Source organism: Haliaeetus leucocephalus, unplaced genomic scaffold (genome assembly GCF_000737465.1).
Source record: "Haliaeetus leucocephalus isolate CR32 unplaced genomic scaffold, Haliaeetus_leucocephalus-4.0 Scaffold262, whole genome shotgun sequence".
Lineage (NCBI taxonomy): Eukaryota > Metazoa > Chordata > Aves > Accipitriformes > Accipitridae > Haliaeetus > Haliaeetus leucocephalus.
In genome coordinates, this window is record NW_010972698.1 from 7,378,453 (window position 1) to 7,405,091 (window position 26,639).

Consider the following 26,639-nt stretch of genomic DNA (forward strand, 5'->3'; position numbering starts at 1 on the left):
CAATGTGTTGAGTTAGGCCCCCAATTAGTTGATACTGAAGTACTCAACTAGGAAAGTCTCTGTATGCAAAAGGCGTCTCAATCTCTAACGAGCAGCTATTCTTTTCAGAAGAGGACAAAAGCACTTAACTCTCAGTATGTATTTAGATATTTCGACTAAATAAAAGCTAAGACTCAGTATCAGTGAAGAGCTGAAAATTAACTATTTTACTATGCTGTTATCATGCCTATTACCATGGAAAATGAGTTCATTTAACGAAGCATTAGTCAATGAAAATATATTTCGGGCAGAAAAAAAGAGCAATTAGCAAAGTTGTCAAAATTTTATCCATCCATACATAAAGGAAACAATTATTGACACATATAAATATGAAAAGAAAGTTTATGGTTTACCAATATGACTATTTACTATACTGCTAACTTTACTATAAGATGATAATATTTTATAGCCAGTTCCTCAAGGTGAATGACAACTAAAATTTGTAACAGCCAATTTCTTCAAGAACCCTAAACTGTAATGAGTTACTACTTGAAAAAAATCCTGTATTATATCTACTTAGAAGTGAGGACTGACTGCTAACAGTATGGATATATCCTTGGACATTTGTAAAAGTTCCATGAAATTCATAAACCACCAGTGTGCAACACCGTTTGCACTATCTTCACAAAATCTCAACTACAAATTTATAAGTCTAAGGACTATCATCCTCAAGATTATTTTAATAATTTGAAATACTCAACAGTACTGAGTTACACTCAGTGTAGCACTTTCTTTTCCTGAGCAGAAATGACAAAATAAAAGGGGAAAACAAACAAACAAAAAAACCAACCGAAAACCACAAAAAAAACTGAAGGAATAAAGACATGAGAATCAAGGTATCTAGAAATTCAGAAGGCCATCTTAAGAAAACGTGAAAGCAATAGTTCTAAGGAAAGACAAATAGCAGAAGCCTTGCTGGACTCTAAACCCTCACTGTGGTCTCCTGAGGAGTATCTACCTGTTAAGCTAGAGAAAGAAGACACATAATGAATGCCATTTACCAAACTGCTGAGTGGAATTTAAGATTTTGTGGCCTTCAGCAGTGTCCACCTAATTAATAAATAAGAAGATAAATGAAGATGACTTTTCAGCCTGTTTCCTTATGGCAAGAAACTGTCATGTAGAAATAAAAAGGTCTGTTCCCTGAAAAAGGTGTCTATAGCCTGACCTTCCCAAAACCACTAAGAGCATACAGCGAGAACTATCAGCACATGACAATACCACACTCTGCTGCAAACTCCACAGCTACTGAGTAGCTCTGCAGACAGGATCACTGTTCCCATTAAAAGTCCTGAAGTTTGAACAGAGCATCTTCTCCAGAAGAGTTCACGGGTGCTGCTTCCAAGAAAATCTTGAAAACAGTAGATTTTAGTGCTGGTAGACTGCCATAGAAAATAAATAAGAAGTAGAAACTAGCTCTGGGCTCATGCTCAGCCTGGCACTAACCAAAGCTACCTGGAAGAACTACAGTTCTTGTAGCGAACCCAACAATTGTTTTGGCATGCTACCAAGGAAAACATAAGGCAGTCCACATCTCTAACCCCAGCTCCTTCTTCCTGGTTTAGGTGCCTCACCTGACAAAGAGTGAGGTCTATCAAAAGTCACGTTGAAGCAGACAGAATTGCTACCAGCCAATGCCAGGATAAACTGGTCTTCTGGAGCTCCTTACTGTCTCTCCTGTTTTTTCTACAGGGTCATCCTGAGAAAAAAAGTGGAGAATCGACCATTCATTTAGAGCATGCACCTGTCCGAGCAGAATATCTAATATGTCTGCTAGTGATCAACAGCTGCAATGAGAAAAATCCTGGTCCCTACCATTCTACATCTCCTAGACTTAAGCTCCAAAGTATTTAATTTTAGTAACACACCAGAGGTATGGAGTAACAGAAAAACAGTAATATACTTTAATACAGGATCAACATACATTGTATCATACTGTACTAAGAGACAACACAGGCAAGGCTGTCACAAAAATACAAGCACTACTATTATTTTACTTTAGGTTACAGGAAATTAGAAAGTTTGAAAGCAGATGTGGAACAGCCACACACACCCCCCTTACATTCAGCTACCATAGCCTGAAGGTTATGAGAGGTACAAGAGGAACAAAAACAAATCAAACTACTTTGAACAGTATCCAAGTGCATGGGCCCATCTGTACCAGATGCATAATTACCAGAAGACTTCAGGTTCATATTAATTTTTATTTTCATATATGTACAACTTAAGAAACAAATCTCAATTTGAAAAAGTTCAGAAGTTATCTTTCAACAACACAATGTAGACATATCTTTGAGGCAGCAAATATTACTCCTATTAAGGCTCTTATGAAAGGATGGATATCATGCAAATGCAATTAAAGAGTACATTACATTTCAAAATATGCAAACCAAGTTCAACTTTAACTCTTTCAGAAAAAGAACATACCAAACATTATAACTGACTCACCAAAGCATTTACATACATGCTTGAAGCTAAGTACACAGACTAGATAAACTTAAGTAAAACGTAACAGCTGTCAAGCTATCTTAACCAGATCAGAACTACAGTCAGTGATCAATCCCTTCCAACATCAGAAGTGCCAGTGCCTGCCCCAACCGTGTCATTTTACATTTCACATAAACCGCTGCTGACTGCAAAATTCCATATGCTTTTTCAACCCATAAGGCCCACATTTTTTAGCTTTGGCATTAATGTATGATCACTGAAAGTACTTAGCCCCTCCACTGAACCTGGGGAAGAGGCATGCACAGAGTGCCTGAATCACAGCAGTGCATAGCAGGAACTGCAGGCACTGCAGCAGTTGCATAATGGCAGTTACGTCCATCAGGCATTTAGAAAGATTCTGAATAATTTCCATATACTGTACCCCTTGCTTATGATCTCAAAGAGCAAAAGCTGGATTTTTTTTTTAAACCGTAACCAGCATTAGCACTAAATCAAACAAGCAATGCTAATCTACAAGAAAAAATTCTTACTTAATATTTTAGTATAGTAATGCTACTTGTGCAAACAGTATCTAAAGATGGTCTAATACTACCAGCAGGGAGAAAGCTTCATTCCTTCTCTATGTCATTATAATACATTGAAATTAAATATAATGAAGATGGTCAGCTGTGTGACTTTTTATTGTCATCACTAACATAACTCAAAAACAAAAGGACTGATAATTTGAAAGCAATGAATATGTGATATGAATAAGAACACAACTGTTGTGACCTCTCCCACGGTGTTACATGCACTGCCTGATGTGTAAAAGGAGCTAGATGACTACTTTTTCTTTCGTCAAGCCTAATGTTAACACAATCAAATTTTAGTTGCCTACTCAAAAGGAAACATCAAATTTTGAAAATAATTTATTATCTTCTAATTTTTTTGGCAACTATCATATTGCCTAAAGGCCCAGATTTTTCAGAAGTTTTGTATCACATTACATTCAGTGCTTACAAATTTCTTACAAGCAGTATTCCTCACCTAAGAAAACAGTAGTTAAAAGTAGGAAGACTGCTTTATTTCAGTCCATCTAATTTTGAGTCACAGCAGCATATCATTTAGATACTGCTAGGCACATACTGTGTGTATATCTGCAACTAGAAGAATGAAAAAGGAAAAGAAAGATCCATTTTACTTTAATCCTGACCAGCAGCTGTTAGCAATTTTCTTTAGTTATCACTGTGGGACATGATGGATGGGAAGACTCAATATGCTGAGGAACTAGTATATAGTGTACAAGTGCTCTCAAGGACTGTTGTTCAACAGCACGTTCAGTTTAACTAGGAACTACAGACTGTAAGAGGTAACAGATAGTTCCTGGGAGCATCTATCATTCTTCAGAGAAGCTGTCTGATCAAGAGGATAATATCTGGAAGAACAATTGCATGATCTTTTGCTATATAGCTAGTATATCATATCATTGAAGGAGGAAAAAAGTGAACATTAACTCAAGTAGTAACTCAAACTAAGAAATCTGCATGAAAGAACAAGTTGAGATATTACCATTTTAAGACTTTCCATACACTTTGCAACACAGAGAAACTGGATACACAAAAACATGCGAGTCAAACAAAGCTAATCTACAATAAACAAAACCAGAATACACGTATTTCAAGACTTAAAACATTAAAATATTCACCCGATGCTAAATAGGGAGCAATGGAATAAGATCTAGGCCTAGGCATGTAATTCAATAAAAATTCAATTGGCTCTTTCAGCCTTTATTTCCCTCCTCTTTTTATTTGTTTTTATAATTTCATAAACTTACTGAGCGACACAGGAGCCAAGAAGCAAATGTAAATAAGGCATCTTCCTCTCTCTGTTAATAGCAATGCTCCAGGGATTTGTAATTATATATGTATGTAGCCGCTCAGACTTTTTCCAGCCCATAATTACACAGGATGTCCTTCTCCCAAGGATAAAGCAGGATGTCAACTACTCTAATACCAAAAATACTATTTGAAAAGACATCCTTCTTTTCTGAGCAGACCTATCCCATCTGGGTTGCATACTCACTTAAAAGCATGCATTGTCACCCATCACTAACCTTCTGTCTGAAAGTAGTGCCCCATCATTATTAGATGTAGCTCTCAACTCATCAGATGAATCTCAACAGATGAATACCCTTTTTTTTTTACACAACAAGTCTTACAAATAAAAGCCCAGTGAAATAATTAATAACTTGGTCCCCAAATAAAAGCTCCATTCTAAAATAAGAAATCAAATTATTAGTCTATCAAAATGCTCAACCCAGTCATCACACCCATTTTGCCCCAAACCTTAAACACAGACTATCAAGAAAGGCTAGAAATTACTCGTCAAGCTTACAGAGATTAATCCCAGAAAACTTCAAATACATTCCAATATATTTTAAATAACATAAAAGAATATGGGAAGAACTCTGTCCTAAGACTCAAGAACTTTTTATAAAGTCCTGAATTTTACAAATACAGAAGGTAGCCAATGTAAAGCATGAAATACAAAGAGTTCAGAGTTTTTTTCTTCTTAAAACACCTCAAACCACAGAAGGAAGCAAACTGCACTAGAAGAAATTTACAAGTAGTCTTCAAGGGAAGTACCATGTAAAGCACACTGCATTAATCTAGACTTGACATTATGAGGGCATGTCTCACTGTAGCAAGGTCCATACTAAACACCAGATCAGAGAGAGAAGATGAAAGTAAAACATTAGATGTCACAGTCACTGTTCTACTGATCTGGGAAAGGCAGAGACTCCAAGGTGAGCAGAAACTATGAACCTGCTTAATAAAGGCCATTCTTGCAAAGTGAAAAAAAGTCATACATCCAATACTTTCATCCCTTCATTAAAATAGAAATACTAAAAAGGAGCACTCCATAACATATCCCCATTGCTTCTGACTGACATATGGATTCAAAGGTAAAAGCAGAAAGTTAACAGAGATAATGTGAGCAACAAAGATCTTTTAGCACAAGGCAGCATAGCTGAGGAGCCTACCAACAAGAAGCTGAATTATTTTGTTTGTTACTTAAAAAAGAAGCTGTTAGTTGACTACTTCAGTTTATTAGGCATAGAAAAGTTTTCATCTAGAGGTCATTCTGAAAAACACCTCACCCTGTGTTTAAGCATGTATGAAGCCCAGCAGAAACCAGTGACAAAGAAAAAAAAAGTATACGTATTTGTTGGCTTTCCTTCTGAACATTTCAGAGAAAAATGTCAATTTAATGCTGACAGCAAAAAAAGGATGTCAGTCTAATTAGATTTTTTTTTTGTTCTGTCATGCTCCTGATCCTATCTAAGTACTCCTCTGAAAAAAAATTTGATCAATGATGAAGGCACAATTATACAAACCTTAACATTCACTCTAAACGTAGCTATGCAAAAAAGGGAGAGGGTAGGGAAAACAAAGGTGAAGTATATTTCTCTTCAAATAATTAGGTCAGTTTATTTTCCAACAGCCATATAAATTTAAAATAGGAAACAACAATAATACAACTATAGAATCTAGGTTTTCTTTCAAAGCAGCAGCATATAAAACATATAAAAGCTAAAACCTCAGCACAAGCTTCAAAAAAACAAGGACTGAGTGAATTTTGCCAAAGACATGAAACTCACAAAATACAGTACACAAAAATACTGGAATGCATAAGATATAAAGCTACACATTTTAGGTAAAGAAAGACATTGTAAAGTATACAAAATCTGCAAAATTAAACCATTGGATTTGGGGGAGAGTACCATGAGTACAAAGAAGTTGGCAATTAATACTCGTAGATGGAGAGAAGAAAGTGGCAGTTTTACATTTAGCGTTCAGTTTTCAGGTTCACGACTTCACTTTCTTAGCATCTTTTTTTCCAGAGTTCTCAGTAGCCACATCTGCTTTTCTCTTCTGTGACTAAAAAGGGGGGAAAAAAAAGTTATAAATTCAATGAAATGGTAGTGTTATAGCAAAACAAAAAAAAAAAAACCAACACACCAAAAAAATCACCACCCAAAAAAAAACCAACCACAAAAAACAACACACAATTGAAGTACATGACTATTCAAAAAGAAGATAAGTGACTTTAATGTATTATATATTTCAGTTCGCCTTTGTAGGATGTAATGGAAGGGCAAACAAAAATCCCAGATTTAAACACTTAATTCTGCTACCCTTTTTATCTTCTTGAAATCATTACATGGTCTCAATGGTACAGGTGCCACACATACCATGAATTGGATGAAAAGATCGGGACCTTGACTTATACACAATTCTGTTCTAAAGATGACAACTTTTCAAAATAAAAGCAGCACTTATTTCTTCTTCTAGGAACTACTATGTAGGGGAGGAATAGCAATCTGAGATTAAAGGAAACATATGATGTAAATATGTAGATAGAAAGAGGGCAGTGCTACGTTTTCTTAAGAAGAGTCTTCCTCTGCTACTTAAACTAAAGACTCTTCTCAAAAAAAAAAAAATAGCCCCAAAATACTATGAATTGGGAATACCTACATAAAATCTAGGAGAGCTGTGAATAGACAAATATTTCAGTTTAATCTCTCAACTAATGATTTATAATTGTAGCCACTGGTTGTTCTAATATCTTTTTCATTTTGTAACAAAATATAATTGAATTCTGCCCCACTAGAAGTAACGTAAGTGCTGCTAAACATACTGCTGTAACTTTTGCTCCTCTTTTCTTCTTTTCAGCTCTTTCTTTTTCCTCAATTTCCATATTTTCTTTTTCTATTAATGATATGAGAGTATTGCAGCGTCTCTGAAATTCCTAAGGAAACAGAAAACATCAGATTCTCTAAATAAATTACACAAATTCTCTCATTTACATAAATATGTTCAAAATTCTTGAATTCCAAAGTACTTAAGTTTTCCAAAAACATTCAATATTCACGTACTAATAAGATTAGCTTAGTTATTTTTCATCTGTCTTTACCTTAGTGTAACCTTCTTTATAAACAGAGAGAGATTTACCGAAATACTCAACTTCCTGACAAGGAGTTTTCAGGATTGTCTGTATCTTCTAAACCGAAACCCCTAAAGAGTGATCTGATCTTTCATCTTGTCTAGATGAAGCGAATTATAGCCTGCCAGCATACTACGCCAGAATTCTTTTCTGTGGCACAAAGACTTAATTTTTTGTGATAAGACACTGTAGAGCTCCAAACTGGAAAAAATCTATCCAGTCTTAAACCATGAACTCACTGTTGTATTTTTAGTCAAACAGCACCCAAAAGGTAGTAGGCCCTAAATACTTTTAGCATCAAGACTTCCAAGCCATCTGAAAATGATCAAGTTTAAATACCATAAGGTCATTTATACATTAAAAAATATTTCCAATACAACTCTAAAACTATCTGCGTTGCAGTTAACAGCTGGTTTGGTTAACAGAACTTGGTTAACTGGGACAGTTTCTTGTATCTCATATCGAAAAAAAAGATCTCTTACCAAATACATAATAGTACTCATTTTTATTATAATTATTCAGTATGTTCTATGTATATTGAGAACAGTGATTCCATGGGCTTTTCTTTCCAACTCAAAGCAGGAAACTTTCTTCTGCAGAAAAAAAAGCTGGAAAAATATGTCTTGTCTCTATTAAATTCAAGGAAGCAATTGTTGAACCACAAGCTATCCTAGAATTACCTAGTAGCATAAATCTTAACCTACAACTGGTCTATTTGCAATGAAGTGAACAGGTGACCTTTTTGCCCAGGAATTAGTCTCTATTTTCTCAGCATCTGTAACCTGTATATTGCCTCAGCCATCATGTTACATGATGGAAAACGATGCAGCCTGCACACTGTCTTGATCCTGAACGTTCTGAAACAGTAAAGCATATGACTCATCTTTGAGACATTAATACCCTCAAGCTTAACCACATTCCTTAAGTTCCACAGTTTCCATGAAAGGTGCTCCATGGCCTTGGGTAAAAGCTGTGTAATTCAGAATGGATGCAGAGAATCCTGCCACCACATGATTATTGTTTTTAACACCAAAAAGAAAAAAAAATTTCTTCTTTCTTTTCAACTCTCTGCTGGAAACATTCCAGTCTCATCCATGTAGTTTTGCAAACAGAGTATAGTAAGAGTCATTTCTACCACATCTATGTAAAAGTAAGCCTACATCCCAGCACAGGTTTAACCACAAATTAGGGCACCATGCTTGTACCCTGGAATGTGACAGTCCTGCTGGAGCTAAAATATTCTCACTTCAACCAATAAAAGCCCAGAAATTCTACCCACACAACAGTTTTTAAAACTTGAGTGTAAGCCATCCCAACATACATTGCATCCCCAAACATAGAACCAAAGAGAGGCTCTATCCCCAAAACCTACACTCTATAGACGAATAGAAATGATAAAAGACTGAAGTAGAAAGATGATTGTCAATATGTCAGAAACATTGTACATCATTTAAATTTGGGTACATTGCAGTCAGACTTAGGAGCTGTAGGTAAAGACTGATGGCAAGCTGTCATCTGTCAGCTAGATCTTTTCTAGTATATGAGAAACTAGTTTGTGTTAAATTCAAAACAAGCAATTAATCAGAAAGGACTAAGAAATAACCTTGATCCATTTGCCTAAGACACTAAGAAAAATCCTCCTCTTTCCTGGGGAAAAATGCTTGCATAAATACATACATTTATTAAAGTGTGCAGGTCCATGGTTAGACTATCCAGATGGACTACTACTCCAGAACGACATGCTATGGACAGAGCATGGACTCAAAAAAATTTTCTGTGGAGAATCACAGAAATAGTTGACAATAAGATATGACATGCACACAGGTTTCTTCTACGCCTACCATCAGAAAGAATCTGCGTGATTAATCCTACACTGAGCTACTGAAATCTCAATATGGACTGATCCATTCCATTTTATTACTATAAAAATACACTTAAGAGTTTAAAATGCCTTGCACCTTTAGAGATGAGATTTTATTCAGTGTGGCCTGATACTTTTCTCTTTAGAATGGAAAGAGAGAAGATGTACTTTGCTCACCCCTTCATAGCTATAAAGACTAGTATTGCAATAAATAAGATGGGAGCACTGAACCATCACCTTCTGCATGACTGAAGCCAGAGATGCTGACTTGGGAGTGAAAGTAGTCCTAAGCTCTGTCAACAGGACCGTATATTCCTGTATTTACAAAGGAGTTATTTGTCTTATACTGGGTAGGGTTTGCAAAAAGGTAAAAGAGAATATGCATAATTTATGACTTCAGAAAACAAACACATGATTCACTGTGGCCATGATATTTTGCATTCTTCCTGCATGGACAGAAATAAAAGAACAATAACAACTAAACCTATAAATTTAAACCTCCGTGCCGAGTTAAAAAAAAATAAAATAAATACAATTTTAGGCACTCTCAACCTCTTTAAAAACTTACATTTTGGGTAAACCATTTGAGTTTGGAATAAATAGATGAAGCAGAATTTTTGTTTTCCAAAGAGAAATCTTCAGAAGAAGAAACAAATGAGAACATGGAAGAGAAATTAGCTATTTATACGGAATCCAAGAGACATCTAGTGGTTAGTAGAACACAAAGTTTTCTCGAAGAGCCTGATAAGTCCTTTTCAGAATTATGCCACCCTTTCTATCTTGTTTCCTATCAGTTTGAATGATCACATGTGAGTTTTAGTATTCTAAGAAGCTTTATCCACTTTCACTGAACTTATTATTTACGCATTTATAAAGATTTGTAATTATACTTGGTTCACTATCCTTAGTATCAATTGACTTTCCAGCACACTTCTTCATAAAAATTACTAACCTAGTGCAAAATAGACCCATAGAAATTAATACTTCCACAAATCTCAGGATATTTGAATACATAAAATATATCAGCGATTGGCAGTTATAAATTACTAAACTATACATATCATGACAATTTAAAACACTTAAGAAAATTAAACACATGTTGAAAGTGAAAGATTACTTTAGCTTTGTATTTTCATACTATTCTTTTTCAAGTGTGTAATAGCAGAAAAACTAAAAATATTAATATTAAAGGATAGAATTTTAAGAGAAAACATAAGCCAAAAGATTCACTACATTCTCAGTGCCTCAATTTCAGCATTAGATGCCACAGAACATATTTCTACACTTTAGCAAATGATTCCTATCCCCTTTAAAAAGAAAATTATACTGAACATAAGGATCTGCAAGAAGATTTAAACTGAATATTTAACTCTACCCTTGACTTCACTATACGTCAACTAATATTAAGTGTTGAGCTACATTTTTAATTTCTAGTACCCGTTTCTATGATTTACTTAAATGGATTCCTTCATAGACAACTTACAAGAAACTTCATACTCGACTAAATATTGGAGGTTTCTCTCTTCATGGACATAATTTTAAAATCTGGTATTTCTTCAGACATTTTAGCAAGTAAAGCTTCTAATTCTTTTTAATTAAGGGCTAACTGCTGCACTATCCAGAAACACTTTAATTGCTGAAATATCAAGTACAAATTGTATTGCATAATTATAAGTAGTACTGGGAAAAGCAAATATTCCCACCTGTTCAAATATACATTTTAAATATTTTATCTTATGTTTTATTTATTCTTAGTACAGTACCCAGAACTCTGGAAGAACATTTTATAAACAAACCCAGAGGCCAGGAAATGAAGACAGTAAACAATAACGCAGAGTGGTTCTGCAATTGCTAGACTAAACTACAAAAAAACTCCAGATTTGTATACAAAATGACATTTAAGTTACATGACTGCAGCATAGCATTCAATTAGAAATTTGCTTACGAGACAATGGGGACAATCTATGACAGCTGTATAAGGGACAGTGTGCTCCACTCTTTCGTATCAGCCATGACCAATATGGTTTTGTATTCAATCAGACAAAAAAAAAAGTTCCAGCTCTCGCTCACTGCAAATGAGTAAGATGAAGTTATTTCCGTATTATAAAAAAAATTTTGAAGTACATTTTTCCCATATAAATATGTTCACATGAAAATGCATGTGTGTGTTTCTTAAATAAGGTGCACAGACTTACAAATTTTACTCATAAGAAAAAAGAACTGAATCAGGGGAGACCTGTGCAAAAATTCCAGGGCAGAGCTAACAGCTTTTTATCATTAAGAGTCCCATATTCTAAGGTTGGTACCTACACAGCTTATTATTTGCAACTACCAAAGCTTCTGTTAGTGTTATCAGTTCCCACTTAATGACTAAATTAAAAAAGAATTACTCAGCTCTTCAGAGAAAGGAAAAAAACCAGCTGAAATTCAGAGTACTAGCCTACTTGCTATCAAACTTGTATTATATTCTCTAAGTATGAACAAAATCTTCAGAAAAGTGTAACTAAAAAAAAATTTAAGCACTTGCATGTGATATTCACAACTTATTCACAACTACAAAGGGCATTTTAAACCAATTGCTTCAATGATTAATTCTTACATGAATCACTAAATTTCCTCATGCTTTTAGAAATTAAGTACCAATGTTAGGAAAGCTGTTCTCTTCTCCCAGTATATATTTCAGATGTTTTCAATCTTTAATATTGTCCAATAATTCTGAAAAGCAATCATATTTTAAGAGACATTGTTTGGTAAAACTTTTAGTTTGCAATAAAAGTAACAAGGATATTTGTAAGTATAGTCTACCTCTTGCATTAATCCCTTCGGGTAACATGGGACTTCAGCTAGGCAGGTTTTCTAATCTGTTTGTTTCAGCTGTATTGTGGTGTTTGCTGTACTAAGGGAAAAGGTTATTGTATTAAAAACTATAAACGAAAATAAAAACTGAAGTTATTCTTTCAGCATTTGTCTCCTAGACTCCAATATTCTGGCACAAATCCAAATTTTATGGGATGGTGCTTTAAAAAAAGGAACAAGATACTTCATATGGCAACTTAGTCCATGTAACTGATACCTACCATTGCAGTTCTAGATTTGATAAACCAGTCAAATCTGAACTGAGGAGCATTGCGCACACACTGCCTTAGTTCCTCGTACACATTTTCTTTGTCGAAGCCCATCTTGTGTAACATGCATATCAAAAATCTGTCTTCCTCTTCTGTGTAATTTTTCCCTTTGTTTGTTCCATATTGAATACGCAACTGATGAAAAGGTGCTTTATACCTTGCAATCTAAATGCAAAATAAAAAATAAGGACTATTAAACTTACAATATTACATCAAGGAATTATTACATATTAGTGTAGATTACTGTTACATGGTATACTACATGTGCTATATATATATAGCACTCCCACACTCAACTATTCCTTTTCTGAAGGGATTTGGAAGAAGTCAGCTACAGAAAACAAAAAACCTGCGACGATTACTTTGGCATCGAGGGCTTTCTTGATACTGATTCTCCGTTGAATTCGTGCCTCTCCTCGTTCAATTTGAGCCATAATCCTCTCAATGTCCTGTAGTTCATTACAACGTTCCCAGAAAACAGCTAAAAATGCAAAACATATTTTGTAAAATAAAATATTTTCTTCTACTCTTACTACTTTACTCAGTTGAGGCACTCCAGCAAAAAAAAAAAAAAGGAATGCAGTTTGTGGTTCCGTTAAATCTTCAAAGATTTGATAATACTCTCCCTTTTACTACGCTATCCAAGAAATAAACTTGCACAGACACTTTATTCAATGTCTTTAAAAGTTAACTGTAAGCAAAGGTTTAGTAACAACTGTAGCAAAGTTAACATTCAACATAATTAACTGTAATCATGTAAAACTGAAAAAATTACTTTTGAGGATAGCTTTTTGTAACAATGGTGAAGCAGGATAGAGCTGCTAGTCCAGCCACGAAACATTCATATTTCAGTTTTCACTAGCTATCTCTAAGGTCAGAGACTACTTAGTCTATCTGTTATAAAAGCTAGTAAGTTGTAGCTTCTCCAGTGACATCTTTTTGCTAACCCAAAATAAATGCAACACTTTGAAGGGAACTCTGGTGGCGCTCTTCCTTTTAAGCTATAGGAAGAACATTGCAAAGTTCAATTTTATGAAGGGTTTTAGTAAAATTAAATCCAAGGATGAAAGAGGAAGACTCCTGTACAAATTAAAGGGCATTGTATAAATACAAAAAATAAAGATACAGTGTACTAGCTAAAACAACAGATATACTCACAGCATAAAGAATCATGTTGCCACTATAAGGGAACTTGATGATTCCACAAGACCATGTTATCAATGTATATTAACTATGCCAAGTTCTAAATTTTGACTAAGGAGGGATAAGGGCAGCTGAATGCCTATTTATACACTGCAAATTCAATCTTTTTAACAGAATTAAGTCTTCTGAGAAGAACCATCATCTACTTTTTTAAAAAAATTATTCTTCTACACATCCAAGTTCTATGTCTTGTAATTTTAAAAGAACACGTAGCAAAAATGATGGTGATATCACGTGATTAAGAAATACATTTCAAAATATCACAAACCTGAATACTCAATGACCTCCTCAGGTGACTTTCCTTCCACTTCACGGGCAATATTGTCTATATCGTCACGACCATATTTCTCATTAGCTTTAATAAATTGGTTAAAATCTCTTTTATTCCAGTTTGTAAAACCCTGTAAGCAGCAAGAGATCAAGAAGGCATTACTAGGTAGAAGGGAAACATTTTGCAAAATTTTGTCCTATGTACGTACCATCTGCTCCAACTGGCAAAGCCTCCACAATGTCACAGTTACAGTGGTTAATAGTCTTTCAGGATTTCCATAAACTTGCATTAACCAGGATTTATTATTGAATCATCAAAGTCTAAAGAGTTTTTTTTGTGCGTGATTCCACATGCATTGGTAAGAGCTTTTTACTTTTCTTTCTTTTTAAACTTTTAACGTGGTATTTCTCCAAAGAAACAAGCTCAATGACAGGTTACTGTAATTTTATTTAAGTCACACTTTAGCAGATACAAGCAACAAATGTCTTAGGAGTATAGAGTGCACCAATGCAAGTGTCATTACAAGTTCTTAGAGTAGTGAACGTATCTAAAGCAAGAGCTCCTACTTCAGATGTTTACAAACCTTGAACCAGACAAACAGTTGGATGAAAGCATAAGTATGTCAAGAAACAACCTCTAGTCCACAAAAGATGCAATCAAATGGAAACTCTATAGCACTGTCAAACAAAATTTGTTACGTACCGAAGAAATGAATCCAAAACAGAACAACAGTTAAGTGAGATGCAATGCACAAAAACATCATCCAAGAATGAGACATTACAATTTAAAGACAGAGAAAGGAGAAAACATCAAGAACAAACAAACAAGAAAATCACATGCCTGAACATGAATTTGTACTGCATTGAGTTTCTTTCATCACAGAAATACATTTACAAGGAACTCTGTCAGTTCTCCAGCTGAATAAGCTCACTCCACAATTAGATAGCATCTTTACAAGTCTAATATAGACAATACAAACATTTCTTTTTAATCATTAACAGAAGTACTGACATGCATATCAGCACCAGTTTAAATACTTCCTCTGCTATAAACAGGTGAAATTAATAGTCAAATTGTGACCTTGCAAATTTCTTCTCACGGTACACTATGCCCAATTCTTTTACAGAAAATTTTCTGAATCAAAAAATCCTGTTACTTTTGAGACACATCTTTTTCCTTAACAATTAGCTTTTAATAAGCCTGCTGAGTAGGATAACAGTCCAAAAAGTCAAGAAAGTAGCCAGCAAACAGGGATTCAGTCCCGGTATAAAAGAACATGCCTAACAACCCAATTGGGACAAAATTCATGGATGTGACACGTCTTATACATTTCTGTAAACACTGTATATGTTGATAGAGGCTTGTCCTCTCTAATTCAAACCCGTTTTGATAAAAAAAACATGCGAGGTAGATGCACTAACTGGATTTCTGCGTGTATTGCTGGGTGGTGCATCTACTCTACAAGTCCTTGCCTCAGAAACGTTGTAGACATGCAAGGAAATAGTAGGTGACCAAGACAAACTTGTTCAAGGACAGGAAAGGTCCCTCAAAGCAAAACCAAGCAAAATCATTACATGTTGCATGCTTTCTTCTTCCTATAATATCAGTGTATATTTATCATTATTAGTATTTATATTCCATACCAGTAAAAAAAATATGATTAAATACTTCAGCTGGTTTTATTTTACCTGTGTTAGCAGCTTTTCTTTCTCTTCAGTTTCCTCAGTATTCAGAGGCATAGACTCATCTATCTTCTTTTGTTCCTCTTTTTGTACCTGAGCTGCATTTGGGAGGTCAGGATTCCTGGGGACCTAAAATCCACGGTATCAATAAGCAGTAGTGCAGCAATGTTATTAATGAGACTGTATGCTTTTCTATCAACCTTGGTTTACAATTTATAAGCAATTTATAATATTAGATCTCAAAGGACTGATACAGTCCACACCCACTAAGTATTTGTTGTCACAGAACAAAAAAACCAGACCCAAACAACAACAAAAAAAACCACCACCACCCCACACCTTGGCTACCCTGAAGAAGCCAAACTGTAATAAAAATATTTTTTAAAATAACTATCAGAATATTTTCATCAGTATCTGCAAAACTGAAAATATCATCCTCCAAGACAAGTTGATGTATCAAATACTGTCATTTATCTATGCTTGTTCCTTCTTGTCTCACAAGTTCTTAATGTAAAGTTTATCTTCACCTGTAACAAAAGCATCCTATTCACTTTTTCTTTAAGAAAATTCAGTGAAAAACACTGTAGAACACATGTAAATGGTAAAAGACTTTTTTTCCAACTATTACACATTAAAGCACTGATCTGTACAACAGTTACCAAATGCATTTTACCTAGATTTGAATCTTATTGCTTAAACCCTTCCTCTGAAAAGTAGGACTAGAATTTGTCCAATGTATGTTAAAATTTTGTTATGCCCTGTACCCACCACTTCTACACACAATGACTTAAGGATATTGTAAGAGGCAGAGCCTCACCTAGTGTAAGCTGTCACAGCTCACTGCTTTCAGTGGCACTATTCATTAGCTCTCTTAAATCCCTCAGTTTATAATGTTTTATAACTACAGTGAAACACTCACTTCTGCACACACTGCCAAAGTAAGGACAAGACAGACAACATCATGTAAACAAGGCCTAGCAACATTTTATCTGCCCCTCTCCACACTGACACCACTTTAATGTTTGTGACCTTTAAACTCTGTATTACAATTCCATGGCACACAAACAGGTCAGAAATCAGTATCCAGTAAAGACTTTGCAGACCTTACATATTTCTGCAGCAAAAGGCAAAGGAAGTTAAGAGCTGTTTTTAACATCCGGCCAAGAAATTTTTTTGGCTTTGGTGGTTTAAGTTAAGACTAACGCATAAAGCTTCATCTCTACCTATTTGATACCTTCTGATATTGTTTATGGCAATCTTCAGTTTTAATAAAACTCTCTTCACATGGAAAGTTATACTTCTGTTTCAAAGCAGAACAAACTTAATCATATCTGTCAGTTTCACCACCAGCAAACAGTCATACGAAGTTTTTAAGATAACAAGTATTCATGTTCCACCTATCTAGTCTGACAGATTTCATTAACAGGACTGAAATATCTCTCTTTTTACATGCATATTGTCAACATTAGCAATTCTCTCATCCTTATTTGTTGGAGCATTAATTGAATAGTTTCCTTCCTGAAGCTAATTATAATTCCTTTCATTCTTATCTTAATTCTATCCTGCCATCTGCATAAAATTCTTTTTGCTATAAACTAGATTCAAAGACACCTTCTGCTTATTCTTAAAAATATGTTTTGCCAATATTAGTTCTACTCTTTTGCAACACCGATTTCCCATCCGTTGCTTTGTATGACACGTTTATGTTCTCCAGCACATTTTATACGTGATTTCTTCTTGCTGCAACCTGCCATGAAACATGGGGCTTTTTAAAATAAGTTACATGTCTGGAAGTAGGGGATCCATTTGATTTACTCAGCCAGTACTGGCACAAGTAATGAAAGTCAACATCGAAACAGAATCTGTGTTTTCTGCTTGTCCAGTAATGTCAGCAGGGAAGACAGAGAAATTCAGCTAAGGCATAGTAGGGAAAAAAAAGTCTGTAGTATGGTTTTCTTTTTGTAGTAGTAATATATCCAGACTTCTCCACACCTTTAAATATTTCAACTCCCAGCAAAATGCAAGGAAAATTGATGTAACTTTACATAACTTCATATCAACAGCAAGTCAACTTCAATATTACCTTAAGTTACTTTCTGCACAAGATATACAAAAGCTATAACGAAAAAATCATACCCTGGAAGGTGATCTTATATAAGCCAAAAATTATTTTCCCACCTTAGACCACATATCACACTTTTGTTTTTGAGAAGTATATGAAGCATCAGAACTGTCTTTCTTTTTTCTACTCTATTTTATTGTTAGGAACCCACCACAAAACACAAAGCTACACAGATATAAAATTTTTAATGAAGGAAGGAATAACAGATTGCTTTTTCTGTTCCGCAGTGGAACAGAAACAGGGTAGTAGAGGTTTTAAGCCATTTCCTTCACAATAAGAAAAGCACTTTTCAAAAAATAAGACCAGAATAAGATATTTTTTTAGTTGCCATCTCATTTACGTTATTTATCTACTATCGAGGTTGCAGTAAATCTGCAGAGAGGAATACAAATACATTTCACTAATTTGAAGAGGAAAAAAAAAAAGCATTACCTTATATCCTATAGTCTTACGATAATACAGAATTTCTTTTTCCAGAAGTTCAAATAACCGTGGTGGGAAGAACTGGAAATCCTGAATATTTGGTTGTTTTGGAGGTCGTGGAGCCTTGAAAAATACACAAATATATTAACATTATATAAGCTTGATTTCTGTGCAATTAAACTGCCATAACTCAGCAGCAGTGGCAACCTAGCACTTTGTAAATATGTTCATTTTATTACCAGTATAGGGTGAGAGCAGGGGATGCAACATTGGAGAGAAGAAGAGCAAAAGAACAACATAAGTCCTCCATACTTGCCAAATTCTTACCTTTGGGACTTTTGGTTCACTAACACGTAGGGCTTCTCTGAAATAAGCATCAACTGCATAATTAGCTTTGCGTTCTCGTTTTGGAGGTTCTATCCATTCCATCATGCTCAGCTACACGCAGAATAGAATAAAAAAATATTAACTGTGGTTTCCTAAAGTCACAAGAATAATGATTAATGTGACACTGCAAAAGAGGAACATATTTTCGCACAGCAAGTCTAAGTGTTGTGGTCAACAATTTGGATACTACAACAGAGCTCAAAAATAAGCTAGAAATTATAGCCTATTTTAACACATAAAAGATAATACACAAGTAAGGCAGTGTGGTGGCATGGATAGATCCTTTTACAGTATTCTACTTACTTCAGACACCTGAGTAAGGTTATGATTCTTTCTACCAAAACATAATGGAAGGACTGCGGACCTGGGCTCTGAATTCTAAAATATCTTGTGATATGAATGAATTGCTTCTCCTCCAAATATCACAATGAATAACCTCTACAGAAGCTACAACATTGGCAAAAAAAAAATCCATTAGCAGCAAATTAATCTTAACTAAATTACGTGAATGAAAGTTACTACAGCATATTTGAAGACTATGCTGTATTTAGCTGGCTTCTTGTAATGAAATTATCAACAGAAGAAAGAATCTTATGTATATACGCACACCCCCCACTCTATTCTCATTAAATATTTTATTTTTCTAAATGTTTCTTCAAAATTGGTAAGAAACCTGGGTTAGAAGGGCATTCAATAGTTAACAAATAACAGCTCACACATCTGATTCCAGATAAGGCCTTAAGGATATCTTGACTATACATCCCATACAAAACAGAGACACAGAGGTAACATTGTGGGACCCTGAGCAATACCTCTTTGTTTGGATGATCCTTCTATAACTAGGTAAATCATTGTACAAACAGTTTGCATTAATGTTGTGACTACAACCTTCACTGCAAAAAAGACTTAAGTCCAAGTTCCACATATAAAATCATTATCAGGCCTGGTTTTTTCCCCCTCAGTTATGTGGCAGTAAAATAATACTGACTGCAGCAGTATAGTAGGATGCAACATAGTATTTTTGCTGCAGAAAGGATAAAATTTGAGCAACATTATCAGATTTTACCATGAAGAAAAACAGTGGGGCTGAAAGCTAATTTAACATAAAATCAAAATATTGATGCTTCTGCAGAACTTAGTGAATTTTTCAGTAGCTCCTTACTTCTCTAAAATAACCTTTATAGCCATAGCATTTCTAGTATGGCGTTTATGCTTGCACCTCTAAACTAAAGTCTTAAAGACTGAAAAAAAATTACCTTTTGTTTTTCTCTATAATCTTCACCTTCAAAGTTGTATAAGCTCATCTCTGTGTCCATAGTGAAATTTCGTAAGGAGCTCTCCCCCATTTTCTGCAATCGTTCATTCATTTCAGCTGTCTAAAAATACAGGAAGATACTTTTAGGCTCACTCAAGTTGTTTTATCTTTTCTGAAAATAACAGCTTTCATCATTATTAAAACATTCTCAATGTCTTTTTCTGCTTTAAACTTTTACTTCCATTTTTCTTGTAAGGAGAGACGCCCATAGTGCTTTTCAATTTTGAACAATCTGACTCCAAGACTTTCCATTAAACTAAATTTATTATGTTGGGATGTAGCCCTACAACTGTATGATTTAACTTTTAAATTTAAACGAAATTTATGCCCAGCTCTTTGGAGCTGAAATGGTAGTTCATTTTTCCACAGAGCCACCTATTCCCCACTAAAGCTCCATAAAGGTTTTGTATCTATTAGAATTGTTGGCATAAAATTTACATCTTTCTAAAAGCCTGAAACATAAGCAGTGCTTAGGATATGGTGCACACAGTCTGAACTTTGAAAATAGTTATAACTCACTAATTCTACTCCTTCAAAACTTTCATAAGCTTTAAAATACTTACTAATAGTAAAGTAATAATTGGGCATTAAAATACATTTACATAATCAGATTTCATTTCTATTTTGTGCATATAGATTTAATGTTTGACACATTTCAAATTCCATCCAAAACTGTTCTCTAACCTTCTTTTCACCTCTTTCTAAAATAGTTGTTATATCTTCTTCTGTCAGCTCACTATCTTTGGAAGCAAAAACATGCGTGGCTCCGTGCCGGATCATCTGCAGCATTTCATCTTTTGCCAGTTTGTTAGACTGTTGATCTATGAGTCTTCCTAAAATTAGAAGAAACATGTTGAAAGTTATAATACAAGAGTTCCAGAAGGACCATGTAAACAGTGGATTTTTTTTTTTAGTTCACTGGCAGAACAAGAAAGGAAAAACCACACAGAAAAAATTACATTTCACTTGAGCTGAAAATAAAAGCAAATTGGGAACTTCGGGGGAAAATAAAGAAAAAAAAAAACACACAAAAAAACCAACTTTGGATCAAGCCATAACAAAGAATGTTTCACATTCAGATAATTCAAATTTTATGTTTAAGATCTTACTCTTACAAAGTTAGCTGAACTTTTAAGATCAACATCTTATTTCAAGATAAAAAATGACAAAGTATTCTGCAGTAACCATTAAAAAATACTTAAGATCTTTAAACACTCACTTTACTGATTTCAACCCAAATCTCTGAATATTTTTCCCCAAATTCTAATCTCTGTCCCAAAACTTCACTTAACTCATCTCTTTACACACCATCAAAATTTTGACCATCATTCTTTCAGTAGCCCACTCTTTTGGAAATACAACCAACCTTAAAAACTTAGCTTGAGAACCTTAGTTTTTGACAAACTATTCTTCCAAGAGCTTCTAAACAAAGACACACAAAGGAGTTTTAATGTTCAGTAAATTCATATGTGGTAAAAAGCACACCAATGTAATTATTTTTATCTGTCATGGAACGTACCTTTTTTCTTTTTTTCCTTTTTAACGTATCACAAAAGTCAAGTAACACCTATTCAGGTGTAGTTTGCTTTCCTCATTTAGAGTCTTAGTATAAGTCTATGTCCACATTATTTAGGAAAACAGATTTTTTCAAAAATTCCAGCTGAACAAGTAACTTATACATTATAGTTTCTTATGATGATTTAGTGTACTGCTATTATACACAAGGCCTGCTTTCTCTCATACTGTACGTTTGTACAGTTATTTAACCCATACTTAAAGGGACTGAACAATTCTGTTGCAGACAAACATACATAGCAGTTGATACCTTGTTGTATAACTATAGAGTCCAGTCTCAGTTTTATTTCAGCTCTTTCTACAATCCTCTCTTCAACAGTATTATCAGTGATTAGTCGAAACACCCGTACTGGTTTCTTTTGACCAATACGATGCGCACGATCCTAACAAACATAAATCAATGAGTGTTCAGCAACAAAAACTCACAAGCAATAGACAGTTAGCTTGCACAGACAGCAGACTGAAACTAGCATGTATTTCTTGGTCCCTTGCTTATTCAAGAGTATACAAAAACATAAAACCAGTATAATAATATTTACTTATATCTGGCTATTACACCTTTTAAGTTTGGTGTAACAGTAATAAACACATCTACCTCATTGTAAATGAAGATAACTGAATGTCTGTCTAGACTGCAGTTGTGAAGTGGAGATACAACAGTATATACATACACACATCTGCACTGCTTTCAAACTAATTCAGTCACTTCGCATAAGTATTGAAACTTTGGCATCCCTAGCTTGAGCATATTAATTCCACGGGCAAAGCCCATGCAGCCACAGCTTCAATACTGTAGTTGTCCCAAGCTAGCTACATTAAAGCATCAATATGCAGCTCACATAGTACAGGTACAATACACAGCAAATGAGGTTATATGACGACTAACATACTATACTTATTTGTAACAAAACTTGTGTTTATTCTCTCTGGAAAACACAAATAAAAATATTATTTTGTCCTCTTGCATAAAAAAAGTTAAACAACTAGCCTTCAAACATGCTGGTACCAGGATTTTCTGACTGTCCTTTAAACATGAGCTGTTAAATCTTTTACTCTCCTGCATAATATTAATTTCTTTCTGAAAATCCTACTAAAGCTCACAAATCACACTCATCAGTTTCCAGGAAGTCAGTCTACTATTGGTAGTCAGCATGCATATTAAAAGGATGAGTTATTCACAGTAAATATTTGATGTGTCTAAATGCATTAAAAAACAAAAAAAAAAAAACCAAAAAACCAAACCACAGAACAAATAATCCACCCCCAATCATGCAAGAAGGATCATGGGATTTTCATTCCACATGAAACAAATTGATTTTTTTTTTTTTTTTTTTCTTTTTTTACATTCAGCACTCAGAAAGAGAAGATTTTAGTATGTTTAACCCAAAGATAAGTGGTTCTTCTCCCTGGCATCACCACCGAATGATTTTACACTTGTGCAGAAACATGGTGGGTTGCAAAAGCATAAGCTTCCCAAAAGGGAGGAATATAAAGCTGCATGCTTTTAATTCTTTGCTATTATTTTGGAAACAGTCCTCTGTTATTCATTTACTGTTGTCTTCTGGAAAGACAGAATTAAGAATAATTGGATAAACAATATTGATACACCATTTTGACATAAGTAATCTTATTCAATTATGAAATTAAGACAGATATTTACAAAGAAAAATCTACAGTTTCTTCCACAATTCTGTTCATGCCCTTTTTATTCAATTCCTTAGTTTCTTGGTATTAAATACAAAAAGTAAAGAAAAATAACAAAAACACAAGTTCTGGAAACACTTATACAAAATAGAACAATGACAACTTTAACAAATGATTGCATATTAGGGAGTTAACTCACCATGGCTTGCAGATCTACTTGAGGGTTCCAATCTGAATCATAGAGAATAACCACATCAGCAGTTGCCAAATTAATTCCAAGACCTCCAGCTCTGGTACTTAGCATGAAAATGAATTTACTGCTGTTGGGAGCATTAAATGTGTCTATTGCTTCCTAAAAGAAAAAAAAGTGTCATTAAAGTATCACAGTTTTCAAACAAGCTTCCAATATGCTGGTGGCTTTTCAATGACATTTCTCTGAAATTTACAGTATATTCACACCAAAACCAAATTTTTTACAGAAGGAAGAAACTGGAGATTTGCACAGGTGGAAAAATCCATTCTGACTCCACAAAATATTACATTTTTCATTTAGTTGAGGAACAAATGAAACCTACTTACTGTGGACTTTGGTTAGGAAAAATATATAACCTTAGCAGCCTTTTTAAACTGTAGCATTTTTGCTTTAAACAATGATGTAGCTACTTATACATATATGTAAATAATAACGTCTTCATCATCTAATATGTAAAACAAAGACATTTCTTGCTTATATACAGCTTTCTCACCTCTCTTTCTTCATGTGGTGTCTGTCCATCAAGTCGGCAGTACTCATACCCACGCCACATGCAATAGTCTTCCAAAATATCCAGTAAGCGAGTCATTTGACTAAAAAGTAGAACTCTGGAACCTGACAGAACAACACAGAAGGTTTTATCATTGGGTTTATGGTTTCACATGAATCTTACCACAAAGCCTACTACAGAGCGTAAGAATACATGTGAAATATTCTGTACTATGCCTAACTTAACTAAGTCTTTCTTCTGAAGTTACTTTTCTGGTATTGATTTAACTTATCCTCAAGACAGGTTATTTGATAATTTATGCAGAAGAAATACACAGCTGAAGAAACAGAACACTTAAAACCATGGTAAGATAATTAGCTGACAGCTGATGTGCAGAAACTAATCCTCTCATCAGAAATTTTCTTAAAGACAGCAGAAGGGACGCTCTGCTCTTCCTTTCCTTCTACACCTCCATATTACTAGTCTTCCTCATCATTCCTGTAAGACTTACTTCCTGCCATATGTTAAGATCTGCAAAAAAATTATTTTCAACAAAAACCTCACTGGAAGTAATGAATGCATTCACTGGAGGAAAGACAAGAATGAACCTATGCAATTTTTGAAAGGTAGTTTTACTTACAACGAGCATTCAAATCACTACTGTTCATAAAGAGTACCCACCTTGCTCTCTGAGTTTTGCTAGCAGTTTATCCAGAACTAACATTTTACCACTGTTAGTGATGAGATGCGTGTCAGTGGTGTAAGGAGGGCCCGGCTCAGCACCATCAAACAGGTAAGGATGGTTACAGCATTTCCGCAGCTGCATCAGGATATTCAGCAGACGCATCTTATCCATTTTCCCAGCGGAATTCAGGATATCAATATCTTTCATCAGGATCCTTGTATACCTGAAGTTTTACAGGCAATTTTGAACAGCTCTCAGTTTTTATTTGATATTTAAAACACGAACGAAACCCTGCAATATCCCAATTACTTATTCTGGATGTGGGAGTTTGCTTTGTTTATATAATAATGAGCTATATTATGAAACTTGGCAAAAATGTCTGACTGATAATAAGGATTTATAAATCCTTACCTAAACATGAAAGGCAATTTCTCTGCGAGTGACAATGATCTGTCATTTACGGGGTTATCTTACACTTCCATTTTAGGACTACAAAGTGGATTAAAGGTATCATTTATTTGACTGAAGCTGCTACACTGACCTGTCTCCTTTTCTCACATCTCTATGTGGCTCCTCAAGGTTTTATTTTAATTTCAGCTCAGAGTTTTACTGGCACATACATACTTGGATCAAAGGAGAAGACTTAGTAGGCATACATTCTTTCAAATAAAATTAAGGAAGGAAGAGAAGTTTCTTTCTTCCTCCCAACCCTTTTCGTTACCCTTCCTGAGCACTTTGTAACTTCTGCATCTTTAAAAAAAGCCCCAAAGACAGCTATAAATAGGCTTTTCCATCTGACTGTCTTAACATGCAACTACAAGAAAAGAAAAGATTAAAAAAAAAAAATCAGTGTGAAGAACTGTAGTGTTCTTTATCAGAAAAGAATCTTACTGCAATGTAAATAACTCACCATTCCCTCTGCATTTTGCTGAGCCCAAGATAAATTTTTACTTCCTTCTTTGGAGGCAAACTCTTTTCTACTTCAGCTTTTATGCGACGTAATAAAAATGGCTTCAGAACCTACACAAATTAAGAATTTTTCCACAGAGAAATTTATAAAATTATTGCCTTAAATACAAAATTAACAGTTTCAATTATCTGATATTTATTCATAACTAATCAATATCTATTGCTGTCAATGTGACTCCTTCAGAAAAATTCTGCTAAAGTCTGCAAAATAAAGTTGTCCACTAATAGGCTAAGTTCACACACAAATATGTAACACTACATAAAGGCTGCCATAGCCATCCCAGTTGTTATTCTAAGCAAGGGCCAAACCCATAAGCTTATAAAATCTATTTATTACCTTTTAACATAAGCTCCGTTTCATTGCCACTAGCAGCATATACAAGATGCACCAACAGTTCAAACATAAGCAATGTATGTTGTACTTCCTTCTGGTTTGTTACTGTATCACAAAAAATGTCTTATCTCATGCACAGTAAAACAAAGGTAAAGGCATGCCTTTATGCAGACTAGCATGACACGTATCAGTATACTAATCACAATAATAAATGGTTTCAAAAATCTCAAAATTCTTCATTTTCACACTCAGTATATCGATTTTGTCTGCTTCAAACAGTAATGTTACAAAAAGTGGTATCTATAATAGTAAGTCCCAATATTTAATTTGTGAAAATTCTGCTGGACATTTCTGTAACTAAATACCTTCATGTTCATCTTCTCAACTTCAAGATGAAGGAGGAAATAATCTGTTTTTCTTTTTTACACTGCGTATGCTAATGATGACATGTGATTACAGCTTTAATTACTTACAGCATGAAGTCTTTCTACAAGTTTCTGATCACCAAGACAATTTTTAGTGTCGAACCATGAGTCAAAATCCTGTGGTGAGAAACAGCACAATTGGTATGAACAGTTTATCATCTCTAGTTTTAACAGACACATATTGACTCTAACTCCAGCTGAGAGTGGCATAAATCTTGAGACAAATGACTTCTACAAGCGAAAGAAAAATCAGTCTGCAATTCTATGCCAGCTCCCCAGCACATTATAACATTCAAGTCAACTGAGTAACTCCACAGACAAAATACGATTACTCTGCTTAATTTACAATGGCTTCCCATGCTCATCACTGCAGTGTCCAAGTTCTTCCCCTTTGTGCTTGTA

At 34.5% G+C, this 26,639-nt stretch overlaps 1 protein-coding gene across 11 annotated transcripts in view; it reads right to left on the minus strand.

Annotated features, from left to right (window-relative positions):
• The window catches only part of SMARCA1 (SWI/SNF related, matrix associated, actin dependent regulator of chromatin, subfamily a, member 1), a 64,096-nt gene that overhangs the window by 26,397 nt on the left and 11,060 nt on the right, over positions 1 to 26,639 (minus strand). For 5 of the 11 annotated variants that reach the window (XR_774442.1, XR_774440.1, XR_774441.1 and 2 more), the window contains exons 9-22: positions 26,286 to 26,354; positions 25,420 to 25,529; positions 24,506 to 24,732; positions 23,828 to 23,949; positions 23,281 to 23,433; positions 21,688 to 21,820; positions 20,547 to 20,695; positions 19,804 to 19,923; positions 18,488 to 18,598; positions 18,170 to 18,283; positions 15,622 to 15,744; positions 13,931 to 14,063; positions 12,822 to 12,940; positions 12,412 to 12,624 (exon numbers count right to left, since the gene is read on the minus strand). Coding sequence is in view for 7 of the 11 variants with exons in the window: in XM_010568988.1 (XP_010567290.1) it covers positions 12,412 to 12,624; positions 12,822 to 12,940; positions 13,931 to 14,063; positions 15,622 to 15,744; positions 18,170 to 18,283; positions 18,488 to 18,598; positions 19,804 to 19,923; positions 20,547 to 20,695; positions 21,688 to 21,820; positions 23,281 to 23,433; positions 23,828 to 23,949; positions 24,506 to 24,732; positions 25,420 to 25,529; positions 26,286 to 26,354 (1,896 nt within the window). In the remaining 4 variants the exon portion in view is untranslated. Of the gene's footprint in view, positions 1 to 2,229; positions 6,408 to 7,167; positions 7,279 to 12,139; positions 12,231 to 12,411; positions 12,625 to 12,821; positions 12,941 to 13,930; positions 14,064 to 15,621; positions 15,745 to 18,169; positions 18,284 to 18,487; positions 18,599 to 19,803; positions 19,924 to 20,546; positions 20,696 to 21,687; positions 21,821 to 23,280; positions 23,434 to 23,827; positions 23,950 to 24,505; positions 24,733 to 25,419; positions 25,530 to 26,285; positions 26,355 to 26,639 lie in introns of those variants that run through there. The other 6 variants (XM_010568985.1, XM_010568990.1, XM_010568991.1 and 3 more) reach the window with 4 other exon arrangements.